At 44.6% G+C, this 18,499-nt stretch overlaps 1 protein-coding gene across 7 annotated transcripts in view; it reads left to right on the forward strand.

Moving 5' to 3' along the window:
• Window positions 1–18,499, forward strand: part of LOC116628068 (VPS35 endosomal protein sorting factor-like) — a 113,915-nt gene that overhangs the window by 38,832 nt on the left and 56,584 nt on the right. For all 7 annotated transcript variants that reach the window (XM_032398133.1, XM_032398134.1, XM_032398135.1 and 4 more), the window contains 7 exons: window positions 399–446; window positions 1,799–1,892; window positions 5,913–5,990; window positions 6,483–6,605; window positions 16,298–16,344; window positions 17,287–17,398; window positions 17,908–18,024. In XM_032398133.1, coding sequence (XP_032254024.1) covers window positions 399–446; window positions 1,799–1,892; window positions 5,913–5,990; window positions 6,483–6,605; window positions 16,298–16,344; window positions 17,287–17,398; window positions 17,908–18,024 — 619 coding nt within the window. The remainder of the gene's footprint in view (window positions 1–398; window positions 447–1,798; window positions 1,893–5,912; window positions 5,991–6,482; window positions 6,606–16,297; window positions 16,345–17,286; window positions 17,399–17,907; window positions 18,025–18,499) is intronic.

Consider the following 18,499-nt stretch of genomic DNA (forward strand, 5'->3'; position numbering starts at 1 on the left):
AACTTGAAAGGAGCAGGGTCAGGCTTCTCAGCACGGATGCCAGTTTTGGAGAACAGAGAGTTTGACTTATACACAAATGAATCTTGGTTATCTAAAGTTCATTCTCTCCCCATAAAGCCTCGATGGGAAATGCTCAAAACACAGTTTAAACTTCAGCAAGCAACTGTGAATCAGCATGTAATTTTTTTCCCAAAATGTATTTTAAATAAGTATGAAATCTTGAAAACCAACTATGGAAACCACGGGCTGTTAGCTAATGCAATTCTCTGGGCTGGTGAGAGCCATTGTGATTCCGTGTCCGGAAGTCATGCTAAGTTCTGCTCGTGAGTGGTCTCGTCTCTTTGCCATAGGGAACAGGCCATCTGGAAAATGTCTTCCTTAACAGGATGTTTTTGTAGTTATGTGGAAGCATCCATCCTGAAGTGTAACAAGTTCCTCTCCAAAACGTAAGGCTCTTCTTCAATGTCTAGAACCATAACATTTTCAAGAAATCTCTCTCTCTCTCTCTCTCTCTCTCTCACACACACACACATATACACACACACACACACACGACAGTGTGATAGCTATCATTCATTGGGGTACCTAGCATGTAGCAGATCTGGTGCTAAGCATCTTCTGTGCATTTTCTCCTCTGATCTAACTGGAAACTTGGTTAGGTAGAGATACCATTATAATTCCTATTTGATGGAGAAGAAAACTCAAGCTAGGAGAAGGTGGTTGAGTGGTTCATGGAAGAATCCTCGCTTTGCCTTTAGTAGCTGTGTGGTCTTGGCAAGTTATGAAGCATCTCTGACCCTCAGTTTCCTCTTCTGTGAACGAGGCCATAAAAAGAGGTCGGTGAGGGTTTGTCGAGAGCACTGCCTGCCACCCAGTGGGCCTGTGCTCAGTATTTGCTGATGCTGCTGAAGATGGTGATGAAGATGCTGTCAGAAGCAAAAGCCTTTGCCCCTGAGCCCCATGCTACTCTTGGGCCTTGTTTTGAGAGTAGTTTCCAGGGCTGGGAGAAACCAGATCTGTTTTCTGCAGAGCCAACAAAACGCTAGGTCATGTTGAATAGCCTGTAGGTAATAAACTCCCTGAAGCCAGGGGCCAACTCCTGGTGCTTCATAGCGAAGTCGTTTTATTGGGTTTAGAATGTGTACCAAATATACTTGATTTGGATCTAAGGGTGTCTGGGGTATTTTTTAGGGATAACATGAACTGGTTTTCAGAATTAATTGTTTCTTAATGCCCCGAAAAGAAATTATTTTGCCTCACCATTTGGGAAGGATAATGCCTGAGGCAGAGGCAAGTCCCATGTTGCAGGAGAAATAAATCAGTCACAGTTTACATTGATGGGAGATCGCTGATGCCAGCCTGAGGTGCCAGGAGTTGGGTGCCAGGAAGGAGTGGGGCAGAGGACAGTAAGTCAGTGCCAGAGGAATATAGACACGGCAAGAACATTGAGAAGATCAAGGAGTGATCAGCAGATGGAAAATAACTGGGGGACAAAAACTGTTAAACCAATAAAATAAATATGACCTCAAACGGGCAAAAAAGGAGAGGTTAGACCCCAGCACCGTGCAAATGGTAAAGATGATAGAAGCCACTCAATGAGTGAATAGTGTCCAGAGAGAAAGACTTTTGTTACATTGCCTTAGAAAAATGCCAACTTTGGCCTTGGTTTGTCTCTGAACCTTGATTCTTTTTGCACCCCCCTACATTGAGGAAGTGTAGCTTTATCTTCATGTTAAAAATAAAAGAACAGAGAGTGCTCACATCGGGTGTAATGCCGCCCTCTTTTCGTTCCTAACAGGGGGATTTCAGAATGTCTGCCCCGGCTGACGTGCATGATTCGCGGGATCGGAGACCCGCTCGTGTCCGTGTACGCCAGAGCCTATCTGTGCCGGGTAGGTGGCGTCGGGTCCCCGTGCGCTCACAGACGCCCGTCTCCTTCACGTAGGCTTCTCCTGCCTGGCACCTCACAAGTCACTACAAGAAGGACTTCATTAGCTGCTAATTTTAGAACACGGCTCTTCCACGGAAAGCAGAGCTGTAGGATTTCTTCTAAAAATTAATTTTAAAGTAGGCCCACTTACCATCACTCTAATTAGGGGGCGTCTAAGGTCATCTTCATACAAATGAACTGGTTTTCAGAATTAATTGTTTCTCCAGTTCTTGCTGGGAGGGAGGCTCCCAAGGCCTCTTGGCTGATAGGCTGCTTTTCATTGACTCGAAATCGGCTTTCCTTTTGTCTTGGATTGGGTTGTTTTATTAGTTTCTCTGTCCCCGCATTCAAGAGTTGGTGCAGGGTGCGAGTTGGTGGGGGCTGTCGGGCAGGGCGAGGTGCCGCTTGCAATGACAGTGTCGGGGTCCGTGCAGCCCAGCCACGGAGGGCTCCCGGCCTCTCTCTCTAGCTGCTCAGACTGGGGAGGTGGCCCTGGTTGTAGATCACTTAGCCTTTTTCTCTCTCAAAGCACCATGAAGCTTCTATTTCAAACTTTTTCATTTATGAAAAATGCAACCCATGGAGAGTTTCTGGTTAATTCTTCTTCAGCTCCCATGGGGGCTTTGCCCTGGAAGTCGTCCTTGCTAGTCCCGTCAGCATTCTTCACCTCAAAGGAGGGCTTAATGCCCCTGTTTTATAGGGTCCTGATGAACTGCAGATTTCCTTGAGGACAAAGCTACAGGGCCTCCCCCAGCCTTTGCCAGTGATCATTCATATTTGTAAATCAGAAGGCGAGAACTGGTAGCCTTTGATTGACTTTACGTGACATCTAGCAAGTGACAGAAGCCCTATGGTGTCAATGTCACAAAGAAATCAGAGAGTCAGCGCCCTCAGAGTGAATAGCAAACATCCTTATGAAGGACACTTTTTTTTTTTTAAAGATTTTATTTATTCATTTGAGACACACAGATACAGAGAGAGAGGAAGCACGAGCAGTGGGAGAGGCAGAGGGAGAGGAAGAAGCAGACTCCCTGCTGAGCCAGGAGCCCAATGTGGGGCTCGATGTGGGGCTCGATCCCAGGACCCCGGGATCACGACCTGAGCCGAAGGCAGACACCCAACCATCTGAGCCACCCAGGTGCCCCTGAAGGACACTTTTTATAGGTCTGTTCCCTGATACCAGGAAGGAAAGAAAAACCTTTTCACTTGAGGGCAACCTAGTCCCTGTTGGTAACAGAGGCCAGAGTGTTTAGGCCCTGCCATCTGCTTGAAACTTGGGGTGGGTTTTTTCATACAGGAATATCAGGTATGTTTCCTAGAGCTTCAGCTTTGGAATATATTGAAGCATGAATACTCCTCCTGGGTCCGTGTTTGCTAAGGGCCTACTGTGTGCAGAACACTGTTGGGTCCTGTGGGGGAGATGCAAGGATATTGTCATTTGCATATTTGTGTTCTACAGCCTTTCCCCTCATCAGACATAGCACATTATTCGACTCCCCAGTTGGATAATAGAGTAATAAAAGACTTAGAGTCATTGTGTGTATTAATGAGGTTGATTCTGGTTATTGAAGAGAAATCAAAAAGGTGGAAATGTGCATTCTTTGCAGACCTGTTCAGTTGTAAAGTTGGAAGTAAGTCACACGGGTTAGGGAAAAGATCCTGTTTCTGGCGTATAAAATGGCACATGGTAACTTTAAACTTTGGTGACAATGAACCCATCCCAAGAAGACTGGTGATAAAATGCAGTCTGTCTCTGGAAATCATTTTTGTCAACCCAGGCTTTGCATCAATTGCCCGGGTTGGGTAGCTACTAAGTCTCTTGACATGAAAGAATAAGAGACAGTCTGTGCGTTCTTTTAGTTGCAAGCAGCAAAAACTCAGTTCATACTATTTTAAGCAAAAAGGAGGGTTATTGGCTTGTGTGTCTAAAGAATCTAGGGGTAGCGCAGGCATGGCTAGATCCAGGGTCTTCAGAGTGTTGTCAAGAACTGTGCTCTCCTTCGTCACTCAGCTCGGCTCTCCTCTGTGTTGACTTCATTCTGTGGCTTATTCAGCAGCCCCAGACTCCCATCCTCCTAACTGAACCCCAGTGGAAGGAGAACCTTAGAAGTGCCAGCCAGAGTCTTAGGGCTCTCAATGAGCCATTTTGGGTTACTTGCCCATCCATATAGACTGTGGCCATGGGATGCGCTATGCCCACTGAACAGGCCTGGGTCGTGTGCCCACTCCTGGACCTCAGGGTGGGGTGGATCTGGCTCCTCCACAGACCTCATGGTCTGAGAGGGAGGTGTGCTTCCCCAAATACAAATCCAACTTGCTGATACCAGAAATAGGAAATGCATGCCAGGCAGGCGGAAACAGCAGATGGAAATCATGAGCTACTACCCTTGCTACTCTGGGTAGAAATCTTTTAGACCCAAGCGGATTTCCAAGCTGCTCATTTGTCTTGATGGAAAGAAAGAAATAAAACACAGAAAAGCAGTGAGTGGGCAGGGCGTGGGGGGAGCTCGAAGCTGTTTATTAAAGGAAAGTATGATTAACTCCTCTGTTAAGTCACGGCCTCTTCAGCTCATCACCATTGCTTGTCCACTGGGCCTTCCTTTGCTGTCTCCTAACAGATAATTATTGTCTCTTCTACGATATGATTAAGTGGAAGGAAAGACAATAGAACACAGTAGAACTGTGTTCTGACATTTGTTGTTAGTTTTGTTTTTTTTTTTTTTAATCTACTGCTTGTCCTTGAAAACATCCTCAACAGCCATGGAGCTGCCCTTGGAATTTAGCGCCCCAATGGATCTCGCATAATTCTTCTCAAAGGAATTCTTCACAGTGTGTAAAAAAACATCATTATCGTTAATCTTCATGACCTCAAGTAGGGGGAGGTGAGTGGCAGAAATCTGTCCCCATTTGAAGAAATCAGGTCCCAGAGAAGCACCTTCTCCTACAACGTTGTTTTTGTGCTAAAGCAGCAACTTGGAATTGAGGTCTGAGGGGCTCAGTTTAAAGAACATGATGCTTTTGTTTTGTTTTGAACACATGAAACACATGAACTCCCCTCCATAGCTCATACCTTCATTTTTCCATCCAGCCTCAGGGCTCTGGCTGCCTTCTCTAGGATTAGCACATTTTTTTCGGCTGGCAATGTTACAGTCTGTTTTTTACACAATGAATGCGGGAGCAAGTGGTTTATAGCATTGTTACGCTTCATGCTCGTATTGTATAAAATTGCTTAAAATACATTAAAAACTTGTCTGCTTCCATGACTGCCCAGCGAAGAATGAATCTGTATATTTTAACAATGCAACAGTGAAGTCCCAGCTGACTCTCTTCTGTACCAGAGTCTTTTTTGCTTCATTTAATAAAAGTGCAGCCACATGTGTGTTTATCATTTTTTTTTGAGGGCAAGAGAATACTGTATACACAATCTTTTTTTTTTAAAGATTTTATTTTTTATTTATTTGACAGAGAGAGAGAGACAGCAAGGAGGGAACACAAGCAGGGGGAGTGGGAGAGGGAGAAGCAGGCTTCCCACGGAGCAGGGAGCCCGATGAGGGGCTCGATCCCAGGACGCTGGGATCATGACCTGAGCCGAAGGCAGACGCTTAATGACTGAGCCACCCAGGCGCCCCAGCATACACAGTCTTAAGAGTACATTCTTCCTTTGTGCCATATTGATTTGTTCTCTTGGTCATCTGTTCAGAAATACGTTCATTACCTTTGGGAAATTGCAAAGATGATTACTGCAAATGTTGCCTTTTTTTTTTTTTCATTAAAAATAGCTTCTGTGGTTTTTCTTATAAAAGCATCTATGCTTCTTGAATAAGAAAACAGAAAAGGAAAAAGAATAAAAACTTTCTGGACTTCTCTGTGCCTACGTTTATTTCCATGTATGTTTTTAATTTATAACAACGACATCCTACCATATATATTCTTTGCAACCTGTTTTTCCATAGTCAAGGTAGTTTATTTTGTTTGGCTCCAGGTGGGAATGGAAGTGGCTCCACATCTCAAAGAAAGCCTGAATAAGAACTTTTTTGACTTCCTCCTCACATTCAAACAGGTAAGAGAACACTGGCAGAACAGCTCATTGACATAACAGTTACACAATCGTGAATTCACAAAACCCAGTTGGATTTCCAAGTTGAGATTGCCTTAAAGCCCTTTAAATGTGTAAACCCTCGAAAATTACACTCGGGTCTGTTACAGACAATTAAAATGTGTTGATTGTACTGAAAAAGCAGAGAGAATTAATATGCATGTGTTAACAGGAAATGTCTCCGATTCATCAGCCTTTCTTCCTCACATCTGCGGGCTCCATTTTTATCAGGTTATTTCTTTGCACAGCGCACATTCCCAAAACAGCTCAGCCTGGGGACATGGGAAACTTTCTGTGTGTTTTTTCTAGTTTAAAAAAAAAAAACAAAACTGAGAAACCAGGCTATTTCTCTCGGGGCCATCCAAATGCTTACAAGTATGCACAGTCTGCGAGTTACATGCTCTTCGTTCATTATTATTCCCTTCCTTTTCTGAGTGTTTATTTGGTCTCCTGTAGATTCATGGGGATACGGTCCAGAACCAGCTGGTGGTCCAGGGAGTGGAGCTGCCATCCTACCTGCCCTTGTACTCGCCTGCTATGGACTGGATCTTCCAGTGCATCTCCTACCATGCCCCCGAGGTAACTGCAGCGTGGCGTCAGCGTGAAGTTCACACGGAGGAGAAATGCTGGGGCTCCGCGCTCTTCCATATTGGGTTGTAATGACCTCTCCATCTATGTGCCCGGTCACGTCAATAGGGTCTTTCTGTAACAGCGACAACCATACCGATGCTAGCCAGCCGATCCACAGGGCTCACTGTGGTGGCTGGTCCTGTGCACAGTGCTTCTCCTAGATTGTTTTGTTACCAGTGCTGGAGGGAGGCTCAGCCAGGGCAGACAGACACCTCTGACAGGTCACGGAGCTCGAAGGTGGTGGTGACTGGGCATACACTGTGCAGTGTGGCTCCAGGGCTGGTGGGTTTCATCACCTCTTCACTAACCTTCATGACCCCCTCTCGTGTTTGTGATAATCTAAGAAGTCGGGAGAGCGGATAATAGTTGCCCTATTTTACAGAGGGAAAGTGAAACTCAGGTGTGTGATTGCGTTGATAAGATTTTTTTTCTGTTCTGTTTTTTTTTAAGATTTTATTATTTATTTGAGAGAGAGAGAGAATAAGCGGAGGGAGAGGGAGAAACAGACTCCCGGCTAAGCAGGGAGCCCCAGTGCAGGGCTCAATCCTAGGACCCTGAGATCATGACCTGACCTGAAGGGAGACACTTAACTGACTAAACCCTCTTTTTTTTTTTGGTCTAATTGAAGCATTGTTAGGAATTAAACTACAGTTGGAATCATAGCAGAAATACTTTTTTCTTACCCAAGCCTGAGAAGTAGAACATCAGTTCCAGTTGGCATAATAACCACCATGATAGATGAAGCTTCTTCAACAGATGGTTCAGAATTTATCCTTTGGGGAGGAAGGAAAGGGGTCTTGCTACAAAACAAGGATGCATAGTGCAGAGCAAAATTCAGGTACGCCTGCCTTTTCCCAGAGGCTGTAAACATATTTGCACCCTAAAGAAAGAGAAAAAAGGAAATGACTTTGACTAAGCACTCCCACTTTTAAGAATATCATGTAGAGGGGCACCTGGGTGGCTCAGTCGGTGGAGCGTCTGCCTTCGGCTCAGGTCATGATCCCGGGGTCTTGGGATTGAGCCCCACGTCGGGCTTCTTGCTCTGCGGGGGGGGGCCTGCTTCTCCCTCTGCCTCTGCTCATGTGCTCTTTCTCTCAAATAAATAAATAAAATCTTAAAAAAAAAAAAAGAATATCCCGTAGACATAATTGGACAAGTACGTAAAGATGCACGCGCACACACGTACATACAGATGTGTGGGTTGTTGGGGCTGGCCCAGCATCAGAAGCAGCCATCACAAGGGGATTGGGTAGATCGTGGAATCCTTATAGATTCAGTGGAATGTGACGGGGCCCACTTACAATGATGGAGGACCACGATGTGCATACGGACCTAAGGGTGCTCACGATAATTGGTGAGTCACAAAAGGAGGTTACACACCTTGCTGTGTGTGTCCTCAGTGGTAGCGTGGCCTCGTGTTCAAGTGTGGGCCCTGGAGTCGGAATGCCTGGGTTTGATTCCCAGATCCATTGCTTACAGCTGTCGGGACAGAGGCCCAGCCAAGTCCCTAACCACTCTGAGCCTTTTTTCTTCATCTGTGAAATGGGAGCTTTAGTTCTTGTTTTTTGGTTTTTTTGCACGGGTCGCGTAGGACGATCCGTTTGCGTTGCTTGGTGGAGTGCCCCACACATAGTACTGGGGTGTTTGTTGTGTTGTCGGGATTGCAAACGTGATTTTTATATCTGCGTGCGAGAACTGAGGAGGAGGTATGTCAAAATATCACTGGAAGGTGAGATTTTGCATCATCTTCACTTAGGTTTCTTGGCCTACCGGTAGCTTCTAACTTTCCAACCGAATGTGATGCTTTCCTTACATTTTAATTTTCCCAAATCCTAAAGTATGAGGGGAAAAATAGGAGCATCTTATATTTCAGGTGACTTTTTTTTTTTTTAACCATTAAGTTGATTTTAAATCAAGTCAATATGAGTGGAAGATTGGAAGGTCTTCAGGAGTCTCAGCAACCATATGGTGGCCCAGGCTCCCGGGGAGAAGGGGCACGAGCCTGAGTGTAGAAAGAGAGCCTCCCGGCCTGTTCAGCTGAGTGACTGAAACATAGGAGCAGGATTGACGTGTTTGAAAATGGGAACACTTAGGTTTTTTTCTCCTTAACAAAAGGCCAAATTGGATTAAAACAAAAGGTACCTGTCATAAGGCATTCTTCCTTTTATTTTAAGCACCAGTAATCTCAAAGGATGGCAGAAGCTGGGAATAGAGCTTTCCCGGGGAGTAAAACTCTAGGAAATCATTACTGAGCCAGAAGAAGTGATTAAAAAAATTAGGTCACCTGAATAATAATAAACTCTGATTCTTGGGGCACTTAAATAAGGAACTTGCAGCGTCTCATTAAAAAAATGTTAATCATTTTCAAAATGCAGAAGAATCAATGTCCGGGTAGAAGGTGGTGTTGAAAATGGGTGTGTCTGATGCCTAAAAACTCTCTGAGTGGCTGGGATGTGTCACTTGGGGAGTCAGGCTGTGCCTCCCAAGCAGGGGATTGTCTGTCTGGCTACGGCCGCTGGTAATACACAGGACAGGCAGGCAAGATGAGGGGAAAGGAGAAAAGCCTTCAGCTACGAATATCTGTCATAGGAAATTTCAGATTGAAATTGAAATCCCAAATCCCCAGGAAAAAAAAAAATCAGGGAGTGATTATTCAGAAAGGCTTTTTTGTTGTTGTTTGAAGACAGGATTTTTTCTTTCCCCCTTATACAACTAAAATAAAATGATAATAAGTAAAAAATGGATTTATGCCCTGAATTTCAGGCACATCCTGCACAGGAAAAAGGTAACCATTTCACAAGATCTGGTTTTGGGTGGTGAAAACAGATCCCTTGGTAAGCTTCTCAGCATTTCAGCAGCTTTTTGTTTGTTGGGGGTGGCATGGAAGGTGTAGAAGGAAAAAGGCCTGGTCCTGGACATGAGTGGTGAGTCTTGTCTGACAGGGAATCCCGTGTGGTCCTTTACGAAGCCCGAGAGGTGCAGGTTGTAAATGTTGGGTGAGTGAAGAGGCAGGTGCACTAGTAGAGGCTGGCGTGGGCAGTTGGGCAGACCTGGGTTCAGACTATGGCTGTGTTGCCTTGGGCTACTTGACGTCTTTTACCAGCTGTAAAATGGGGCTAATGAAAGAAGCTTCCTTGAAGGACTGTCATGGAGTGACTGTGATACTGTCCATCTGTGCGTGGCCAAGGGATGGGGGCACCAGGCAAAGGGGGTGGCTGCCATCCTTATGTTTGGACTCACTGAAGCAGATGGGGTCTGGGTTGACTTGAAAGTGCGGAAATAAGCGGGGGTCGGGGTGGGGGAGAGGGGAGGTAGGGCCGAGGGAAGGGACTGAGGCAAGTAAGAGGCATAATAAGGAGACCAGCCTTACTGGAGGAGAGGGAGAAATTAGGCTGGCTGGTGTGGAACAGCTTACAGAGGTTGTTGAACATAACGTGGTGGAGATCAGGCAGCTCTTAGAGATTTTTGATCAGGAGAACAATTTGAAACAAGCGGTACTTGAAGATCAAACTGGCAGAAGCAGACAGATCAGAAAAAGGAGAAGAGTTGGTAGCTGTGGGAAAAAAAATGAGACAGAATGGATAGGAGAGAATTTCCTAATCAGAAAACATTTATTAATAAAAATACATACTCAGGGGCGCCTGGGTGGCTCAGTGGGTTGAGCATCCGACTCTTGATTTCAGCTCAGGTCATGATCTTGGGGTCCTGGGATCGCCCCCATTGGGCTCTGTGCTCAGTGGGAAGTCTGCTTGGGATTCTCCCTCTCCCTCTGCCCCTCCCCCTGCTCACGTGCTCAGTCTCTCTCGCTCTCTCCCTCTTTCCCTCTCTCTCCCTCCCTCTCTTTAAAATAAACAAATTAAAAAAATGTATTCATATTTAGAAAAGATAGAAAAGTGAAAAGGCAAAAAACAGCCACCTAAAATCCTGCTATATTAACATTTTGATAGGTTTCCGTATTAATATTTCTCTGTCCACTCTGGCTTTCGCTCTGTACTTTTGTTTTATAGATGAGGATTTTTGTATGTGTAATTTTATGGTGCTTTTCCCTCACTTAATGTTAAAACGAATACCTGTTGTTAAGGAAGTTCTCTGACCCTCAGTCACGTCAGGAAGTGACATCAGCGTCGGGTTTGTTGGGTGTGAGGAATGGAGGAGGGAGGTGAGTCAGAGATGCTAAGCTTTAGAGCGCTTCACACAATCACCTCTTTCTGAGGCTCCCTGGGGGCCAAGCCCTGTTTTAGTTCCTTTAGTTGGGCCACCTTACTTCATTCTCAGCTTCCCTAGGCTAGGTATCATTGTCATCCCCATTTTATAGATGAGGCACCTGAGGCTCACAACTTGCTAAGGTCACACAACTGGAAAGAGTCAAAGCCATATAGCCATGTTGGCGGTAACTGTGAACCCAGCAGATGTGTTCTCTAAACTCCTCAACTCTTTCTTTCTAGATAACTCTTGTTAGTGGTTACACTTAAGGAGGGACTTAAAGGCCCTAACAAATCGACTCATGGGACTGTTACCTAGTGGGCAAACTATAAGTTGCACTTTAAATATTCTAAAATGTGGGGCACCTGGGTGGCTCAGTCAGTTAAGCATCTGACTTTGGCTCAGGTCATGATCCGGGGGTCCTGGGATGGAGCCCTGCATCAGGCTCCCTACTCAGTGGGGAGTCTGTTCGTCCATTTCCCCCAGCTCGTGCTCTCACTATCTTTGTCTCTTAAATAAATAAATAAAATCTTTAAAATAAATAAATAAATAAATATTCTAAAATGTGAGGCTGGTAATGCCAATCTAAGACTAGCCTTAGCCATTGCTGAATCCCTCTGATGCGTATAGGTGTATCATTTTCGTTCTTTTGAATTAGGAAAAAAAGTTCCCAGTGAAAGAGAAATGATGAAAAATTTAAAAATTTCTCCTTTTAATGCCTGGAGTATAGGATTTCTTTTTATTCACATTGAAATATTTTCTTTGAGACTTGAGCATATCAAGTCTGGACTGGAGGGAAGGGGCATATGATTTTGCCCACCCTTTACGTGTTTGCTTCATTTAGAAAAATGAGGAAAATATACACATATCACTTAATTCTCTCTCTCTGTTTTGTTTTGTTTGTTTGTTTTTATGAAGCAGTACTTGTAAACACTGATTGGAAGGTTATATAGTAAAAGCAGGAATACAAATCTGGGAGCACTCTGAGCCGCATATGAGTCCATCTCAGTTTAGAAAGCAGAAGTGCGGTGTCAGCCCAACTTCTTTAGCTTTTCCTACACTTTTGAAGTACGTAAATAACCCCCATCTGGAGGTAACCTTAAAGATCCAGTTAAATATGGTGGTGGTTATAGAAATCCGTGTATGTTAGTGAAATGTCACAAAGACATACCCTTCCCCCATAATAAAGTGTGAATGGAAAACCTGGTGAAATATTCTAGTTAATTGTATTATACCAACATCACTTTCCTGGCTTTGATAACACACTCGAGTTAAATAAGATGTCACCATTGGGGGGAGCTGGGTGACTGGTACCCAGGACCTTCTCTATTATTTTTATAATCTTTTATGAGTCTAATTCCGTTCAAAATAAAAAATTTTTAAAAATCTATCAGGAGCAATCTGAACAGTAATGTTATATGCATGGTAGGGATTCCTCAGCCATTAAAAATAATGAGGCAGATGCATGTGTGTAGTTACGGGAAGAGCAAAGCCCATGCTAGATTCTTGAGTAAAAAAGGCAAGTTGTGGCCCAATATGTATATGACTGTTCATTTTTGTAAGACAAAAAAACCCAAACTGGACTTTTATAATAAAAGCTATATACTCACAAGGTATAAACAAAGGCCTACAAAGATGAACACTAAAATGTTGACACTGGTGATCACTAGGAAGCAGGAGTTGGGAGGGAAGGCATTTGCATTTTGCTTAACCGCACGGCGGTAGTGTTTGAGAATTTTTTCCATAATAAGCATTTCTTATTTTTATAGTTTTTATTTTATTTTTTATGTTTTTTAAAGGTTTATTAGAAGGTGTGGGGGGGAGGGGCCGATGGAGAAAGAGAGAGAACCTCAAGCAGACTCTGCGCTGGGCATGGAGCCCCAATATGGGGCTCCATCCCATGACCCTGAGATCATGACCTGAGCCAAAACCAAGAGTTGGATGCTTACTCGACTAAGCCACCTAAGTGACCCTATTTTTATAGTTTTTATGAAAAACAAATATATAAATAAATGAAACGTAGGGGCCGTCCGACTCTCCTGCACCCTCAAGTTCTGATGTGTGTGTACAAGCTAATATGCTGAGCTGCACATTTTCCTAGTTCATCCCAGTCAACAGGCTTGTTTCAGTCTCAGTCTGGTTTGAAGTGTTTATCTCGTTCTTGCCAAAGATAATCGATCCTGTTGCTTCTCAGAAAAAAAAAAAAATTCTAATCTTTAACAGATGTGCCCGGGATCCATATCATTTGGCTCCCTGGACACTTATGGGTACTTCCTATATTCCTATATGATGGCAGAGCTTTTTTTTTTTTTTTTAAGTTACATATTTGGATACTTTTTTTTTTTTAATTTTTTTTTTTTTTTTTTATTTATATATTTGACAGAGAGAGACACAGCGAGAGAGGGAACACAAGCAGGGGGAGTGGGAGAGGGAGAAGCAGGCTTCCCGCAGAGCAGGGAGCCCGATGCAGGGCTCGATCCCAGGACCCTGGGACCATGACCTGAGCCGAAGGCAGATGCTTAACAACTGAGCCACCCAGGCGCCCCTAAGCATTTGTCTTAATGGCCAGAATCTTTTGTCCATATGTTGGCATTTACCAACTTTTTTCAGAAGTGGTAGGCCAAGAGCTCTCATTTATGTGTGTGTGTGTGTGTGTGTGTGTAAGAGAGAGAATAAGCCACATAAGGGCATGGTTTTCTGTTTGATTTTCTCACTGCCCTGTCCCCAGTGCCTTAAAGTTGCTCCATAAGTAGGCATAGAATGAGTGATTACTTGTACATGTTGGGCAGTGTTGGTGTGATACTCCTACAGGATATCTCTTTCTCAATCTTTTCCAGAAACCACTTTGATATTGGTCTTCAGGAATGACTTTTCAAGTATAAATACCCCATGAGTGGATTAGGGAAACCATTTGTGACATTGGCAATTTTATTTTCAGCTGGGATGCTGACTACAAGGAACAAACACCTAATTGGCCCTACCAAAATAATTCAGTGTCTTTTCTCACACAGCAAGTGCAGGCTATGGTCTAGGCAGGTTCTGTCCATCTCTCCTGTGTCATCCTCAGGTAGCAAAGTGGCTGTAGCCATTCCAGGCATCACATCCAAACGTGGCAGCATCCAGAGGCAGAAAGATGAAGAATCTACAATTCCTTGGGTTCCTGTTTAAGAACAAAGAAACCTTTCCTCAGAACTCCCATTCCAGCAGCTAGAAATGGGTCATGTGCCCATTGTCTGAATCTCACACTAGCAAAGGGAATGGGGTCACTGTGATCAGTTTGGACCTGTGTTAATTTGCTCAGGCTGTGTCTTAGTCCATTCTGGCTGTTAAAATAAAATGCTACAAACTGGGTGGCTTATCAGTACCAGGTATTGATTTCCCCCAGTTCTGGAGCTGGGAAGTACAAGATCAAGATACTAGCAGATCTGGTGTCTGGTGAAGGCTTACTTCCTGTCCATAGATGTCTGTCTTTGCTATGTCTTCATGTGGCACAAGGGAGCTTTCTTGGGCCCCTTTTATAAGGGTATTAATCCCACTCACGAGAGCTCCACCCTCATGACCTAATCACCTCTTAATATCATCACCTTGGGAGTTAGGGGGCCATTTAGACCATAGCAGGTTGCCATAATAGACTGGAGGGCTCGAACAACAAAAATTTATTTTCTCACGGTTCTGGAGGCTAGAAGTCCAAGATCAAGGTGTTGGCAGGGTTGGTTTCTGGTGAGGCTTGTCTTCTCACTGTGTCCTCACATGGTCTTCTCTCTGTGCATGTGTGTTTCTGGTCTCTCCTCCTCTTCTCCTTCCTTTTTTTTTTTTTTTTTAAGATTTTACTTATTTATTTGAGAGAGAGAGCCCGAGAGCAGGAGAGAGAGTGAGAATGAGCGGGGCTGAGGGGCACAGGCAGAGGGAGAAGAAGCAGGGAGCCCGATGCGGGGCTCGATCCAGGACCCCAGGATCATGACCTGAGCTGAAGGCAGACGCTTAACTGACTGAGCCACCCAGGCGCCCCTCTCTTCCTTTTCTTACAAAGACCTCATTCCCATTGGATTAGGGCCCCACACTTAGGACCTCACTTCTCGCTGATTACGTCTCTAAAAGCCCTATCTCCAAACGCAGTCACATTGGGCATTAGGGCTTCATCATACAAATTGGGAGGGGACCTTATTCAGTCCGTAACAGGCCCCACTCTGATGTTTGTAGGGCAGAGACAGAAATCTGAATGAAGTCGGGGTTCTGAGGTACGGGCAGTATCTCCACAGTCAGCTTTCACCTTAATTATTCAGGCACCACCTAGGACACAGCCCGAAGGGGTACAATTGCACTAAAGACCACGGGGGGCCAGATTCCTACGAATCTCATTTCCACCACTTACTGGGAAGCAGCTTAATGTTTCTGAGCTTTGACTTTTGCTTCTGTGACGTGGGGATAACAGGCGGGCCTCTGAAGACTGCTGTGAAGAGCCAACAAGAAAAGGCAAGCACAGTGCTTAGCCTGGTGCCCGGCGAGCTCTCAGTGTCCAGGTGGCTGTTAGTGGCTCTTCAGTCTCAGGGTTGACCTCGTCTGTGCCATTCAAAACCTTCCCCAAACCACTGACCTAAAGGATACCTCTTCCATTGATTTTTGTAAAAAACAAAACAAAACAGGAGCTCTTTTACAAATACGTAATTGTCTTAAGATAGCTCTAAAGCCATTAACAGTATTCCAGTGAGTAAAATATTTACTTCCTTTCGCGGAAAACATAGGCTTCAAAACTCGTTCGGAGGAAATGTGATGAAGAGTATAGCCTTTGATGCCAGATGGCCTGGGTCACGTCTGGCCTGCGGTAGCTCGCTGTGTTACCTTGGTCCAAACACATCACTGTTTCATGGCTCAGTTTCTCACCTGCGTAGTGGGAGAGCCTGCCTCATGGATGGTCGTGAGAGGCGAGATCACGCGTGCGAAGTGCATCTCACCGTGCACGGTGGGCACTAGCAAATTCTCAGTGAAATGAGGAGGAACGTGGGGGTGTCATGGGAGAGGTGGGGAGTAAGGTAACTGCCATTCTCATTGGTGCCTGGAACACAGCAGGTACCTCACCATGCTGTAGTAACGCTGCACGGGGGGATGGTACCGCTTGCATCCTATGCCAAAGGGTGAGGAAACCCAGGCTTCACGGAGTCAGGTGACCAGCCCAAGGTCTCGGAGTTGGTGAGACTGGATTTGAACCCAAGTATGCCTGATGCCAGGGCCTCAGCTCTTCTCTGTTATACTAAATGCCATAAAGGTGAATTCCGCCCCCCATCCCCACCCCTGACTCCCCATCTTGGCCAGGTACTGAGAGTTAACAGAAATGGGCATGTGGCTCCATTTACTTGAGAGTATTACTTTGGAGATCGCTTTGTGAGAAATGTTTCAGATTCCCCAACCTGATGATTTTCATTATAATTATTTTTAATTAGGCTCTGCTAACTGAGATGATGGATAGATGCAAGAAACTAGGAAACAAGTAAGTATTTTATTTTTTTAATTATTTAAAAAAAATTTTTTTTAAGTAGGCGTGGAGATCAATGTGGCGCTTGAACTCACAACCCTGAGGTCAAGACCTGAGCCGAGGTCAAGAGTCGGATGCCCAACAGACTGAGCCACCCAGGTGCCCCAGTATTTTAAAATTAATAAAACATGGGTTTGGAAGTGGAGCTGGTTGATTTTTTTTTTTTTTTTTTGAGCTTGGCATGCTCATGTGGGCGAGAGGACCAGCAGAGCGACAGGATGACAACAGAGGGCAGGAAAGTTGAGTCCAGTCTTCTGGCTTCCGATTCCTGGCTCCACTCTTTCCTAGCTTTGTGAACTGGGGTCACCTACTTGACCTCTCTGTGCCTCAGTCTCCTCATCCGTAAAATGGGTTTAGTAATAGTCCTTTCCCCATGGGGCTATGGTAAGTGGTAGGGTCAAAATAAACTCCATTTTCCTGTCTTCTAAGCATATGAGGTTTCTCCTCTGCTCTCCCTTCCGTGGTAGATGTCCCTAAGTCACTGTGTCCCCTAGGTCCTAGAACAGTGCTTTTTGTAAGAGGTGAAGATATGTATTTTATATATTTGCAGCTTGGATCAATATTGTGACTTAATGTTTAGTTTTATTGGTGCACCAGCCTATCAAAGGCTCAGTTTACATCTGTTTAAATGGATTTGATTGCTTGCTGTCCGTCAATCCGGCCAGCCAGCCAGCTACCCATTCATCCAGTCAATTCAACATTTATCGAGTTCCAAATGTGTATAAAACATCGTGTTGTTCTCTAGAGGTTGCCTTTTCACGCCAGCCTTTTAAAATTTTTTTCCAACTTTACCATTAAAGAGTTCTCAATTCCTCCTTCCCAGCAACGTACGTACTTAAAATTAAAGTGACTTTCATTAAGGGGCAGCTCCGCTGACACGGGTCGTGTGTCTTACAGCGCCTTGCTGTTGAATTCTGTGATGTCAGCTTTCCGGGCCGAGTTCATCGCCACGAGGTCCATGGATTTCATTGGCATGATTAAAGAGTGCGATGAGTCGGGTTTCCCCAAGGTAGGCTCTTGTGGGAGAGCAGATAGGCACCATTTACCTGAGAGCTGTCAAGGGAGACAGTCCTTGTGGGGGGCGGGGAGCAGCTCGGGCCAGCAGGAAAACAGGCGAAGGCTCTGTCTCTGAAGAACACGATAGAAGATGATTTTGTGATTGGGATTGTTAGGCACGTGTCATTGCTGCCAGCGAGTCCTAAATCTATCGAATTAGCTCACTGTGAAGTACTTAGGAAAGGCTCAGTCCCCCATCTTTAAAAATGTATCTTCACTCGTTATTTATGAAAAGCTCTGTCCAGCAGAACGTTAGGGCCCACGAATCAGAGCGGTACACGGAGCCGGCTCTTTGTTTGGAGCAGCTCAGTCAGACTTGCACGTAGGCCTGAGGTCAAACTTCAGGAAGGTCGTTGGAGGATGAGCCCTGAGATGAGCTCAGTGTTAGAGCCTTTTCCTCTAAGCCTCAAGGTGCTCTGATTTAAAATCCCCAGTATTGTAATGGTTCGCTCTTTTTCTTAGCATCTCCTTTTTCGCTCATTGGGGTTAAACTTGGCCTTGGCTGACCCTCCTGAGGGCGATCGACTCCAAATTCTCAATGAAGCTTGGAAAGTCATCACTAAGTTGAAGAATCCACAGGTGGGTGACCATTCAGACCTTAGATCGACTGTGCCTGCCTTTTGTCCAAGTTCTTCAGTATGTTCTTTCCTTTAAAAAAATTATCTTTTGACTAATTATATGTCTGTTTTTTTGTTTTTTTTTAGAAATAATACTACTTCTAATTGTTTTTGCTAACCTATAGTGGAGAATTGATAGCTCTAAAGATATATTTGTTGGATTTTTGTATCCTAATTATGTCTAATTCTTGAGGCTTCAGGATCTACTAAAAGTGTAAAATTATAAATATTTGAAACTTTAAAAGACCTCTGGCTTTGTAAACAGCATCCAAAGTGCAGCTATCTATAGTACTTGGATTTGAAAGTAACAACTGAGTAAGATATTCCTAAATGGAAGATCATCAGTCAAACCTGTAATTAGAAGGGAATTCCAGCTGTTGTCCCTTGAACTGTTGTCCCCTGAACAGAGACAGCTGGGGCCTCTTTCTCCCGCCACT

Source organism: Phoca vitulina, unplaced genomic scaffold, assembly GCF_004348235.1.
Source record: "Phoca vitulina isolate PV1807 unplaced genomic scaffold, GSC_HSeal_1.0 scaffold110, whole genome shotgun sequence".
Taxonomy (NCBI): Eukaryota; Metazoa; Chordata; class Mammalia; order Carnivora; family Phocidae; genus Phoca; species Phoca vitulina.